This window comes from Augochlora pura, chromosome 7 (assembly GCF_028453695.1).
Source record: "Augochlora pura isolate Apur16 chromosome 7, APUR_v2.2.1, whole genome shotgun sequence".
Lineage (NCBI taxonomy): Eukaryota > Metazoa > Arthropoda > Insecta > Hymenoptera > Halictidae > Augochlora > Augochlora pura.
In genome coordinates, this window is record NC_135778.1 from 35688416 (window position 1) to 35702985 (window position 14570).

General features: G+C 40.6%; 2 protein-coding genes across 4 annotated transcripts; one reads left to right on the forward strand and one right to left on the reverse strand.

Annotated features, from left to right (window-relative positions):
- The first annotated feature begins 1509 nt into the window (after positions 1–1509).
- On the forward strand, positions 1510–11883 carry Mi-2 (chromodomain-helicase-DNA-binding protein Mi-2 homolog). Of its 3 annotated transcripts, none has more exons than XM_078186344.1 (19): positions 1510–1829; positions 3740–3831; positions 3900–4022; positions 4111–4407; positions 4482–4775; positions 4895–5149; positions 5234–5396; positions 5511–6260; positions 6355–6524; positions 6594–6819; positions 6895–8439; positions 8515–8783; positions 8867–8958; positions 9016–9220; positions 9306–9575; positions 9660–10186; positions 10260–10545; positions 10636–10945; positions 11029–11883. In XM_078186344.1, the coding sequence occupies exons 1-19, from the start codon at positions 1793–1795 to the stop codon at positions 11031–11033; spliced, it is 5916 nt and encodes a 1971-aa protein (XP_078042470.1). In that variant the 5' UTR covers positions 1510–1792; the 3' UTR covers positions 11034–11883. The 3 variants fall into 3 exon arrangements, with proteins under 3 accessions (XP_078042470.1, XP_078042471.1, XP_078042472.1); XM_078186345.1 differs by having other exon boundaries at positions 9034–9220; XM_078186346.1 differs by having other exon boundaries at positions 1511–1829; positions 5234–5387; positions 9034–9220.
- A 746-nt stretch (positions 11884–12629) lies between these two features.
- Positions 12630–13499, reverse strand: Pfdn1 (prefoldin subunit 1). Its single transcript, XM_078186350.1, has 2 exons — positions 13354–13499; positions 12630–13184 (listed from the first exon to the last, which is right to left on the reverse strand). The coding sequence occupies exon 2, from the start codon at positions 13174–13176 to the stop codon at positions 12796–12798; it is 381 nt and encodes a 126-aa protein (XP_078042476.1). The 5' UTR covers positions 13177–13184; positions 13354–13499; the 3' UTR covers positions 12630–12795.
- Positions 13500–14570: the final 1071 nt, after the last annotated feature.

Here is a 14570-nt window from a genome sequence, read left to right on the forward strand (position 1 = left end):
TCAACAAAATGGGGATACTATCACTGTCGGTTGTCAGAGACTAAGAATGAGACTAATCGAATGATTTGTGTTACAATTATCAGCAGATTTTCCTAGGACCTTACTTTCTCGTTGAAACCGAAATCAGAAGAACTAAGCATTATTTAACGCGTAGAAATTTTACTAGAAATGACAGAAAGTTCACATAGTACATAAGTTTATAAATATGTATGTATGTATGCATCAGTTATAAATTCATTTCAACGATTTAAAAGTTATCAGCTGTGTCCTCTGTTGAGGTACACGCGAAAACGTATCGCACGTGCCAATTATGTTATATAATTACGGACAATGAGCGGTAATAGTTAATCGAATAAGTGTAATAATTTTTTATTCATCATCAAACCTGTATTACTTTACTAATACTGGTATGTATCGACAACTCGAGGATATCGAACGCGGAAAATCAATAACTTGCATATTACGGATAATTCTTGAAATTGAATATGAGCGGTGTATTTTTTTAAAAAGTGATGCATATTGATTGCGTTTGGTTATCTTGTCTTTATCAAAAAGGCTGGCAGCTGATACACGAGCTTATTGAAACGCTCGTATATGTATACAAGTCTGCACACGTACACTACGGAAAATTGCAACTCTCACAATTTATATGAAACTAAAATGGAGGAATATGCCGAACGTAATATATACCGTATATATGCAAACCGTTCGTATTCTTTATAGGAATTATGTATCATTTTTGCCGTAAAATGAACAGAGCTTGTTTACTTGCACATGTATATATGATCAGTTTGGCAACTTCTATCTTTACTAAGCTTACAATAATATTATAATGATTTGAAAATTAGAAGGAATCGATTGTATATGTATATAAGGTATTCTCGCTCATTTCAATTCAACCCTTTGATTAGTTCTTTCTAAACTTGATTTCCGTATGATACGATATCTTTTCAAATTTCTTTACTTAAAATCGTGCAATCTCGAACCAATGAGATTGGCATTAACCGATAACGATAGGAAAAAAGGTGAGGGAAACAGAGGAATGAAATTAAAAAAAAAAAAGATACAGGACTGATGTAACGAGTAGCACCATGGTTCAAAAGTTCGTTAGAATTGACGAACAAAAGGAAGGACGAAAGAAATCAACCGAGGAGAAAAGAAATATATAAAGGTATGAGAACAAGCGAGAGACAGCGAGAAGAGGTGGAGAAGGGATATTTTTGAAAAATCTAAAATACGGTTTTCGAAGATGCAGCAGCAGCGAATATGGCACCGATGGGGGCTAGGGGAGTCTAGAAAAAAAATGCATATGTATTAAATGCAACACGGTAACACAGTAGAACCATTCGTGTACACTCATTGTCAGCGATTCAGTTACAGAACATGTGTAATGTAACGGCGGAGTGTGGAGGACACGGATGCATGCATACATACGTACAGGGAAACAAGAGGAAGAGAGAAGAAGAAACGACTCTCTCACGCGGACAGAGAGGGGAATTGAAATTGGAAAATAGTGGGGGAAAGAACGAGGAGAACCGACGAATAGCGCGAGAGAAGAAACGTTACGGCAGTAGGTGCACATCGGTGCACGTACGCGATTGACGAAGCGCGACCGCACGCCGAAAATCGAAAGAAAGGACGGGAAAGAAAGCGTCGGGTGACCATCGGCGTCGAAACCGAGCCTCGTTTAATGTCATTTTGGTTTAAAAGGTGTCTTTTTTTCACGTGAGAAACGTTATTCTCGACCGGTGTTTCGGAAGTAATAATTTCCATCAATCCGTGGCTTTAGAGCATGGCGTCCGACGAGGAGGTGGACGAGAGTTACGCGGGTAAGTGTACAGCCACGCTCGTTCATGAATACTACTCGCTGCCGGAAAGTTATGTGTTTTCGTCCTCGCTGCACGCAGGACGCGCGCTTTTCATACGATGGCTGCCATGTCAATCGGTCCCCTTGTACTTGTCGTTCCTCTCGCATTTACCTATCGTCCTTTTCTTTTCCCATTTTACCCGCTATTTCCATAAAGGTAAGATCAGACCGTCCCCGTCTAGTCACAACGAATATTCCAAGTATCGTTCAATGCCGCTACACCGAACATCGAATCTTGTAACAATGAAACTCTAACTAACCTTCCAATTGTCAAATAATTCTCACTCTCCGATTCTCTTACGATCGCAACGCGTTCCTACCTCGTGTAAACGCGACGGGATTCATCGGTGGTTATAGGTTATTGTTTACATCCAATAGTTGCACGAAAATCGTACAGTTTTTAGTATTTCGGTGATCTCGAATCACTGTCAATGTTACGACGTATTTCTACAGAAATTATTCATCTCAATTCTGTGTTGTAGTACTCCTATTGTCCGTTAAAAATTTTCGACTATCCTCCCCAAATGCTTTCCAACCTTTTCAAAATGCTTCATGCACATCTCCTATTGAAACGAATACTGTACGAATATTCATGAATCGTACAAATTCATAGTTTCACGGGAAGAAAACCTTTCATATTCTGATTTGGCATGATTAGTGAAAAATTGGGAGGCACGCACCCTTTGAACGCGCTCGGCGCGTGTCTAGTACCATCGCAATCTGTATTGGTCATTTTGTTCGCAAATAGTTATTATCAACGTTCGCAAAGATTCTGTTCGATATCGAAATGTGTTGATCTTTCGATCAAACGAAGTATAAAAGTTATCTCGCGAACTGTTACATTAGTTTTTCAATCGTTTGGTCGACTGGAATACGAATCGTCGTCGTTTAGGCATACATACGCGTGCACGCATACACACACACGCTGGCGCGCACGCGAGCGCAAGCGCGCGGGCATACAACTCACTTCCACACCCAATCTCTTTTCTTACACAGGTGCGCTTATATATACATGTGCATACATCATACGAGCAAGCGTGGAAACAGAGAGAGAGAGAGGGAGGGGGAGGGAGAGAGAAAAAGAAAGAAAGTTTCTTTGATCTGAAACTTTTAAAAATTTCAAAAATGTCATATGTTCAAAGAGAATCGCTTCTTTTCCCAGATTTTATTCTTTCGGCGAAATAATATTTATTAGTTTTGAGTTCCGCTATAGCGTCGAGCATAAATTATAGGCAACCAATGTGGTGTGAGCCCTTTCGAAGAAAATGGCGGACATACCATTCGCATAAAGCATTCGTCGAAGTAGCGAATTAGTCCGAAATAATTTATATTTTTGTATTAATTCTATCACAGCATCAATATCTTTCTTTAGCTATATTAAACTATGTATGCTTCAATATTTTAGCTGGAAACTTTTCAGACTATCTGCTTTTCTCAAGTTGTTGAAATACTTATGAATGAAACTATTCGATTTTTATAAATCTTACTATTGATTTAACGGTTACTAATACGACGCTGCCTGGTGTACAAAAAATGTTTACATAACGAAGCTTTTGATTATTACAGACCCGTTTTTTTCGCCTCGATTACGTATTCTATTTACAATTATATTTATGAAGCACAGACATTGTTTTCTGAAAAAAAAGAAAAATTTGAGGGCAAATTACTAGAACTTTTAGATTTACTAAATTTGCAGAACAAATACTAATTGTTGCTAAATTGATTCATTTTAATATGTAACAACAATATCTATAGCTTTATATCAAAGGCATAGTATATAAGTATACAATACCAGTTCTATATTTGAATCGTAAGCACTGTGTTACACAGTACTAAGTATTCAATGTTCATTGTTGCATTAATTACTTTTAGGTGAAGACGATGTAGAAGAAACTGGGGGTCAAGTTTCAACTGTTGGTCAGCCAGTGGATGGATCGTCTGATGCTGAAGAATCGCAGAGATTAGTGAGTAAAAGTTTAAAAATTCTATTCTTGACTACTGAATGATTTAATGATGGTATCTTTTAACACAGGAAGAAGACGACGATTATGAGCCAGAGGAAAGGAAGAAGAAAAAGGGAAAGAAACGGAAAGCGCGTAGTGAAGACAAGAAAGGAAAGAAAAAGAAGAAGAAGAAAAAATCTGATTCTGGAGATGTAACTATTTTATTTAGAACTTCGCTCGGATTGGAGGAATTATGTTAGGATCATATAATTTTGTGCTTTTTTTATATTGAAATTACAGGAAAGCGACTTCGGAGGAGGTGGGGGCGAGACAGGCGATGTGGGCGGAGATGATAGTGACTATGCAGGAAATAGAAAAAGTAGAAAATCTTCGTCAAGAAAATCATCTAGTCACACAGCACCGGCTCCTCCGAGCCAGGAACCTACCACTGGCATGCCTACTATTGAAGAAGTTTGTAATACATTCGGATTGACTGATGTACAGATCGAATATACCGACGCGGATTTCCAGAATTTAACAACATACAAATTATTTCAACAACACGTCAGACCTCTTCTAGCTAAAGAAAATCCAAAAGTAAATATCATATTGTCGGTATCGAACCGTACTCTTTAGATTAATTAATGCTGTTCTATTGCTTTATAATGAAGGTACCAATGTCGAAACTCATGATGTTGGTAGCTGCAAAGTGGCGAGATTTTTCCGAATTGAATCCCCACACACAACCCGACGCCGATGTATCGTCTGCCAATGTGGACGAAGATAATAGAAATTCGAGGTCGAATCGCAGTGGCGCGGTACAGGAAGGCGAAGACGAAGAGGATGATGACGAAGACAGTGATAGGAAACGAAAATCGAGGGGTTCCAGAGCCAAGAAGGGAAAGAAAGCTTCGAAAGTGCCCACGTTAAAGATTAAACTTGGGAAGCGCAAACGAGGGAGTTCGGTAAAGAGAATCAACTACTAATATTTAACTTTAAATTCGAAATTTCTCTTTAATATATACCGATTTACAATTGAAATTGTTGTTGTTACGGATCGGTATGTGTTCGTTTTGTGGTTTAGGACGAGGAAGCGGAAGGGAGTGGAGTTGGTACTGACAGAGACTCTGACATGGAGTTTGAACAAATGCTGGCAGACGCTGAAGAACCCTCTGGCGCGGACGGGACCACTAAAGGGAATGCCGAAGAGAGCGGTGTCGAACCCCCGGCAGAACCTCCCGTTCGCAGGAAGGCAAAAACTAAAATTGGAAACAAAACGAAGAAAAAGAAAAAGACAAAAACCACATCCAAGTTTCCAGATGGAGAAGAGGGACTACAGGTATTATAGATCTCAATTTCTGTTTATTAAGAGTTCGTCTCGGTCCCTTTCATTTCTTTCTTACCTTAATTATTCATTTTACAGACCGATCATCAGGACTATTGCGAAGTGTGTCAACAAGGCGGCGAAATTATATTGTGCGACACGTGTCCTAGAGCATACCATCTAGTGTGTTTGGAACCTGAATTGGAAGAGACTCCCGAAGGAAAATGGAGTTGTCCTCATTGCGAAGGAGAAGGTATTACAGGTACCTCCCTGAGAATCCTTTTTCCCGCATCCTTCCCCACGTGTTCAAGTAACATGAAAAAATGAACGATCAAATGTGATTGACAATAAGTTTTCATAAGCGACCGTTTTACAGGTGCGGCAGAAGACGATGATGAACATATGGAGTTCTGTAGAATATGTAAAGACGGCGGTGAATTGCTGTGCTGCGACAGTTGTACCAGCGCCTATCACACGCACTGCTTGAATCCACCGCTCTCCGAAATTCCTGACGGCGATTGGAAATGTCCCAGATGTTCTTGTCCACCTCTTCGTGGAAAAGTAGCCAAGATTTTGACATGGAGATGGAAAGAATGTTCAGAAACGCCGTCTGAAGAACCTTCGACCAGCAAGGCTGCTCCAAAGCAACGGAAAATACGCGAATTTTTTGTGAAATGGGCAGACATGTCATACTGGCATTGTGATTGGATCACAGAGTTGCAACTGGATGTTTTCCATCCGCTCATGTTTAGAAATTACTCGCGAAAGTACGATATGGACGAGCCGCCGAAGCTGGAAGAGCCATTGGACGAAAGCGATTCTCGTGTAAAGCGATTAAAAGAGCAGGATGGTGCTACGAATAGAGACGACTATAATTTAGAAGAACGATTCTATCGTTACGGAGTTCGACCCGAGTGGCTTGTAGTGCATCGAGTAATTAATCATCGTCTCTCGAGAGACGGCCGGGCGACTTATCTTGTTAAGTGGAGGGAATTGGGATACGATCAGGCTACTTGGGAGGACGAACACGAAGATATTCCGGGCTTGAAACAGGCGATCGAATATTATTTGGATCTCAGGGCAGCAAATTGTTGCGACGGCAGTTCCTCCCGCAAGGGCAAGAAGGGTGAGAACAGTCGGTTCATTTATGTTTCTTTCTTTTTTCCTCTGCGAACATCGTTAGCTCATGAATCTAACCGCTTATATTCTATATTCGCTAGGTAAAGGTAAAAAGTCAAAAACTCGCGAGCTGATAGACGACGAGGAAAGAACACCCAAACGATACACTCCACCGCCCGAGAAACCTACTACTGATCTGAAAAAGAAATATGAAAGACAGCCAGAATATTTGGATCAGACAGGAATGCAGTTGCATCCTTACCAATTAGAGGCGAGTATATTCGACGATGTGCTTCTGCCATATCTGATCCGAGTAATAATTTTATCGTTGTTTCCTTAGGGTCTGAATTGGTTGAGATATTCATGGGGTCAAGGTATAGATACTATATTGGCGGACGAGATGGGTCTTGGAAAAACCATCCAAACTATTACTTTTCTATACTCGCTGTACAAAGAGGGACACTGCAAAGGACCGTTTTTGGTTTCCGTTCCGCTATCGACAATCATCAATTGGGAACGTGAATTTGAAACTTGGGCGCCTGATTTCTACTGCGTTACATACGTGGGTTAGTGAACACAGCTGATGTAGAACGTGAATCTATAGATTGTACAATTACTAATCGTGAACTCTGTGGTTGCAGGTGACAAGGATAGCCGTATAGTGATCCGTGAGAACGAATTGTCCTTCGAAGAGGGTGCTGTACGCGGTGGTAGAGCGTCGAAAATCCGATCTTCCCAGATTAAGTTCAACGTATTGCTTACCAGTTACGAACTAATTTCTATCGACTCGGCGTGCTTGGGATCCATAGATTGGGCTGTGCTGGTGGTAGACGAAGCGCACAGGTTGAAATCCAATCAGTCCAAGTTTTTCAGACTCCTGGCGTCCTACAACATTGCGTACAAGTTACTATTGACCGGTACTCCATTGCAGAACAACCTAGAAGAGTTGTTCCATCTGCTGAACTTCTTGTGCCGCGACAAATTCAACGATCTGGCCGCGTTTCAGAATGAATTCGCGGACATTTCAAAGGAAGAACAGGTGAAAAAGTTGCACGAGTTGCTTGGTCCTCACATGTTGAGGAGATTGAAGGCCGACGTTTTGAAGAACATGCCGAGCAAGTCAGAGTTTATCGTCCGCGTGGAGCTGTCGCCGATGCAGAAGAAATATTACAAATACATTTTAACAAAGAACTTCGAGGCGTTAAATCCAAAGGGAGGAGGTCAACAAGTATCGTTGTTGAACATCATGATGGACTTGAAGAAATGTTGCAACCATCCGTACCTGTTTCCATCAGCGTCTCAAGAGGCGCCAACCGCGCCAAACGGTAGTTACGAGACCTCTGCGTTGATCAAAGCTGCAGGCAAGCTGGTATTGCTCAGTAAAATGTTGAAGAAGCTCAGAGACGACGGCCACAGAGTACTAATCTTCTCGCAAATGACGAAAATGTTAGATATTCTGGAGGATTATCTCGAAGGTGAAGGATACAAGTATGAGAGAATCGACGGCAACATCACTGGCGCCCAGCGACAAGAGGCGATAGACAGATTCAATGCTCCTGGTGCTCAACAGTTCGTTTTCTTACTATCCACACGCGCGGGTGGACTGGGTATCAACTTGGCCACGGCCGATACTGTGATCATATACGATTCCGATTGGAATCCACACAACGATATCCAGGCGTTCAGCAGAGCTCACAGGATCGGTCAAGCCAACAAGGTAATGATCTACCGATTCGTCACTCGCAATTCAGTGGAGGAACGGGTTACCCAAGTAGCCAAACGGAAAATGATGTTGACGCATTTGGTCGTTAGACCCGGAATGGGTGGGAAGGGCGCAAATTTTAGCAAACAAGAACTGGACGATATTTTGCGATTCGGCACAGAGGAACTGTTCAAAGAGGAAGAAGGTAAAGAGGACGAAGCGATTCACTACGACGACAAGGCTGTTGCTGAGCTATTGGATAGAAGCAAGGAAGGTATCGAACAAAAGGAGAACTGGGCCAACGAATACCTAAGTTCCTTCAAAGTGGCGTCGTACGTGACCAAGGAAGGTGAAACGGAAGAGGAGGCGGATACGGAGATCATAAAACAGGAAGCCGAGAACACGGATCCTGCTTATTGGATTAAGTTGTTGCGACATCATTACGAACAGCAGCAAGAAGATATTGCCAGAACCCTCGGAAAAGGTGAGCGTGTTTGAACAATATTATGATACCGCTTACCGTTCGAAGTGGGGTTGTTAAAATGTCGATTTTTCTTAGGTAAACGAGTACGTAAACAGGTCAACTACAACGATGGTGTAGTAACTGGGGAACAAGGAACGAGGGACGATCAACCTTGGCAGGAGAATCTGTCTGATTACAACAGCGATTTTAGCGCGCCGAGCGATGACGACAAAGAAGACGACGACTTTGACGAGAAGGGCGACGGAGATCTATTGTCCCGCAGAAGCAGACGAAGATTGGAGAGAAGAGATGAAAAGGATAGACCCCTACCACCGTTACTCGCCAGAGTCAACGGAAACATTGAAGTACATTCATTGAATTGTTCTCTGCTTTACTCTGAACTGCCTCCGTAGAATAAAATATTGCTAACGCCACTCGTATCTTCTAGGTATTGGGTTTTAACGCCAGACAACGGAAAGCATTCTTGAACGCAATCATGCGATATGGCATGCCACCGCAGGATGCGTTTAACTCTCAGTGGTTAGTCACCCGCTCAGAATACGACACCAAGTCAGTTAATTTAAAGTACTGTTAAAGTATATTGTCGCATTTTAGGCTGGTACGAGATTTGCGAGGTAAATCGGAGAAAAATTTCAAGGCTTACGTATCGCTGTTCATGCGGCATCTCTGCGAGCCTGGCGCCGACAATGCCGAGACATTCGCAGACGGTGTGCCGAGAGAAGGACTCAGCAGGCAACACGTCTTGACGAGAATCGGTGTAATGTCGCTAATCAGGAAGAAGGTACGGTTTTTTATAGGCTATGATGTTATGCCGACAACGACATTAGGTTCTTCTTTTTCTTCTGCTGAAACCATCGATTCTTCAGGTTCAAGAGTTCGAGCACATCAATGGATATTATTCGATGCCGGAGATGATTCGAAAGCCTGTCGAACCGGTGAAAATAGAAGCTGGTGGTGACGCGGCAACCGGGACCAGTAGTACCAGTGCCACACCTGCCACTTCGAACGCTCCTAGTCCAAGTCCTGCCGCAACTCCTACCCCGATGCCCGCTCCTGGAACCGCGGTAGACGCTGGAAAAGCAAATTCCGATTCGATCGAATCGAAGGATATCAAGGAAGAACAGAAGGATAAGGAGGTTTGTGTCGATCGTGTTTTATCTTTAAAAGATTTCATTTGGAAGCAAGAATAGGAGAATTATAGAGAATATATTATCCTTTAGAGTCCGGAGGCGAAAGATCTGAAGGAAGAGTCCAAAGATTCCAAGGAGGACGAAGATAGCAGCATCGAGAAGGACAAAGACAAAGAAGACGTAAAGAAGGAGGAAAAGGACACGGATACAGAAACTTCGGATAAAGAGAAAGACAAAACGGAAACCAAGGACGAGAAATCTTCGACGAAAGAAGAAAAATCCGAGAATAATGACAACAAACTGAAACAGGACTCCGAGGAAGATGTAGTAATCGTTAAAGACGACGAGGAAGAGATCGAGAAGCGAGAGGAAAAAGACAATAAGGAGAAAGACGTGAAGGACTGTGAAACGGAAGTGTTGAAACCCAAACGGAAATTTATGTTTAACATCGCCGACGGTGGGTTCACGGAACTACATACGTTATGGTTGAACGAAGAGAAGGCTGCGGTACCTGGTCGCGAATACGAGATATGGCATCGAAGACACGATTACTGGCTTTTAGCCGGTATCGTTACGCACGGCTACGGCCGTTGGCAAGACATCCAAAATGACATAAGGTAGTAACAGCTTCTACGATCAAATCCTAATGCTCGTTCCCTTCTTTAACACTCCTCTTTCCCGTTTTCGTAGGTTCGCTATAATAAACGAACCATTCAAGATGGATGTAGGCAAAGGTAACTTCTTAGAAATAAAAAACAAGTTCTTGGCTCGCCGGTTCAAGCTATTAGAGCAAGCATTAGTGATAGAGGAACAGTTGAGAAGAGCCGCGTACCTGAATCTAACGCAGGATCCTAATCACCCTGCTATGAGTCTGAATGCTAGATTCGCCGAAGTCGAGTGCCTTGCTGAATCCCACCAACATCTTAGCAAAGAAAGTCTTGCCGGTAATAAACCAGCGAATGCTGTGTTGCATAAGGTGAATTTAGATACAATCAATTTTTGGTCGATTACCATCGGATGAAACGGTAACAACTAATCATCGTTCGTTTTACATCATTTCATACAGGTACTAAATCAATTGGAGGAACTATTGTCCGACATGAAGTCGGATGTGAGTCGTCTACCGGCTACTTTGGCTCGCATTCCACCTGTTGCACAAAGACTCCAAATGTCCGAGAGATCGATATTGAGTCGTTTAGCTGCGACTGCACCAGGCGGTAGCAGTTCTCAGTCTGGTCAAGCAGCTCTCTTGGCACAACAATATCCTGCAGGTTTTTCTAGCGGTCAGTTGCCAGCCACTTTCGCGGGGCCAGCCAATTTCGGCAATTTCCGACCACAATACTCAGTGCCAGGTCAACCACCGCAAGGATTCACAGGTAACGTTACGATGAGAAACTGTAATCCGTTATCGGATATGTAATGAGAACCGGTTTACTCATCGAAACAATTTCTGTTCCAGCTTGAAGAGCGAACGGTTGATGAACAGTGGCTCAATCAGAATAACTCGAGGTAGCACGGTACGCTGCCTACTTTGACACGAAATCGTGTATATTGTATTATTTTTCGTACATTACGATTTCTAGCTGAATTTTTATTAGAGCTAAGATTTCAAAGAAAACGTAATAGGAAACACGTATTACACACATACACACAAATCGGCGCGTAATATCTTAACATCTAAATTACATTGATTCTTGTATTTATTACATGTATATTCGGCGTTTAGCATCGAGGGTTTCATGTCTTTTTTTATATTTATACATGCGATGTCTGTAGAAGGGCGCGTAAATTATTTTCTTCAGTTCCAATGAGAGCATAATTTATATATCTTCACTGACTGACCGGTGTATCGTCAACCTTAACAATAAGTACCATTTTACTTAAATAAGGAAAAAGCAAACCTGTTTAAGTGACGAATAGTTTCCACGACTCGCGGAAGTTTTAAATGTTCTGCTGTTTATAATAAGATGCGCCAATTCAAACAGTCGTTCGCGTAAATTTATTCGCAATGATCTGTTTGTTTCATTTGACAATTTAATTTCGGGATCCCATACTCGTATGAAATAGCGAGAACCAACGACAGAGTACAATGGCAATCATTTTAGTTAAGACTGACGTTGCATATTGTATCTGACAAAAAGAAGAAGGAAAAAGATATTAATTTTGTAAACTGCATACGGACTACCGTAATGCATGGGTTCATATAAGCGAGTACATGGTTAAACTCTGTTTCCCGTATTTTCTTTTAACTTTTTAATCGAATCACGAAGATCGCAGTCACAGAAAAAAATACACGTTCGATACTTAATGCAAATATACGTGTTCCGTATAAAATCGATACATTATATAGGGACTATATGTACTATATACTTGACATCGCGGGAAACAATTCGTTTGCTCGAAATGTACGAGAGAATACACACAGCGAAGTAAATAGGTTTTACATAATCTTTGTACATACTGTCGTTACATTCTGCTTGCACCGTATGTCAGTACACGCATCCATCCATCCATACATACATACGTATACACATTCATGGACACATGCACACAAACTCACAGACACAGTTGAGTATCATATAGTTTTTGATAAATAAAATCGGAGACGCATGTCACGCCCCATGCATTATGTTAGTATTACGAATTTACGTACGATCGAACGTAATTAACTACGCGAAACTACGTTAACTGGTCTTTGAGAAAGTATATTAATTGTTCGATCTTTTCTATCCCGGGGTTCGGAAAACGTTAGAGCATTTCTAAATTTCATTTTTTCGTTAATCAGTTTTGCCAAATTACTGCGTTGAGACATAATGCGTTTTTAAGGGTAATTTTAAATATTGTCTAGCTAAGAAATTCAAACGAGAGCGTGAAGAAGAATGAAAGCGAAAGAGAAGAGTGACTGATTAAGTATAAAGTAAATCAAACCACGGAAAATCGTTTGTTGTATGTATTAATTCTACTGGAATAAATGAATAATAATTAAAAACTAAATGCCAACAGTTTTAAATTTAGAACCGTTTATGATATCCATATGACTAAATAGAGACATTATCGATGTCCACGTTTCGACAGAGGGTTTTATTTTATTTCTTATATTATATGTAATATAAAACCGACGATGAAATTACAATTAGCATGGTAATTAAAAGAAACAGATATATTGCAAAGTGTCTTGAAAATAAATAAAGATAAAACAGTGTTTCAGTCCTCGAGAAACCGATTATTACCCGGACGTGTATTTGTTTCGTTTTTGATGAATCATTTCTCTAATATTGTTTTCATATTCTTTAAAGTTTTGTTGCAAGTATATTTTGTTGTTCATTAAGGTCTCCATATTCTCATCCGCTGTCTTCATTTGTTTGTCCAAACCCGCTTTAATGTTCTCCACATCGTCCAGAAGAAACATTCTACCTACGGATTCGTACGTCTTCGTATTTTCTGGATAAGAGGTTATTTCTTTGAGCGTGAGATCAGCGAACAGTTTCAATCGTTTCAACTTTTCTATTTGCATATCCGCTAATTTTAATTTTTGCGTGGTGTCGATCATTTTCTCTTGAAGCTGAGTGAACGCTTTCCTTAATCCTTGATCCAGTTCCTTTGCCATTTTTGGTTCTATAACACCGGAAATAGGTTAAGCTACACAGCTCATTAACATTGCCTAACCAAACTTCATTTCTATAGTTTCTACGTGTAACTGAGTATAATACACAAAAATAAGCGTTTGTCCAATAAATTTCAATATAGTGCAATGAAATCGATGCAAATTATGACAAAAGTATACCTTCCACCGTTTAACAATGTATTCGGTTTGGTTGACGATAGAACTCAATGATGTTGATAGTCGATGCACTATTGCTTCGTACAGATTTGTAATCTACATCACCTTGTATGGGAGTTCCAATATCTACATAATACAGTAATGGGTCCTACTTCTGCACACCGCCAGGCCACAGCTCGATCCATCAGCGAAGGTCAATACAGAAATTTGCTTTACTCCGATTGGTTAGCAATTTACTGGTGAGGCAGTGTTGCCCTCGCAGTTGAAAGAAAAGAGGGAAAACAACTAGTGAACAAGAGGACATGAAATCAGCACATCTATAACTTTCAATAATTTCAATTTTATTAAATAAATCTCTAGGATGATTATGATTCTCTATAGTACGTAAATATCAACTAAAACTCCTACAAGTTTCTTTTCCTCGCAAAACAATCGCTTTTGTCTCCACCATTGCATTGTACATCCAATCTGTAGTCAGTTCTTCCTGATCCTGTCTCAGCATTGGATGGTCAGCCAATCAGAGTAAAACAATTACCGAGAACTTGTAAGCTACAAATGACATGGCTGTAAGAAGCAATTTCAGCATAAATTTTCTGTTGCCTTCAAACGTTCAAATAGCACCAATCCGTGCAGTTGAAAACAGCAAAACTATTTGCCAAATTACTTACGGAATAAATTAATGATAGCGGCCCCCGTCGTAGCGGCAAAATGTTCAAACTGTTAACCAAACTCTGCTGCTGGTAATTTGGCAAACAGTTTGAGCGTTTTGCCACTGCACGGACCCCAAAATCAATTTCGAGATTTCGCCACTGGAGAAGGCCACTTGTAGAAATGGTACTATTCTTAAATTTTCAAAGATCTTCGAGATGCATGAAAATGAACTGATGTACAATTAAAAAGGTATTAAAGACCAATGAATGCATATGCGTTAACTGATTCAACTTCCCATTGGTCACTGTTTTTCTTTAATAACTCGTAAACACAGTTGTTGATTGCATTTGCGCTAAGGAAAAATTAACTTCAAATGACCTTAGAAGCTCCGCGTCTTTCGATTATCGATAACTTTTGGAACAGCAAAGAAAAAAGAAAAAATAATATTACTTTATTTGTCAAATGCTGTGTCGTAAACAGTTTGGATACTTATACGTATTTATGCAGTACATACGCGCAGTATGAAACGATAATATCAAATGGAAAAATATAATTTGAGTACATGTACA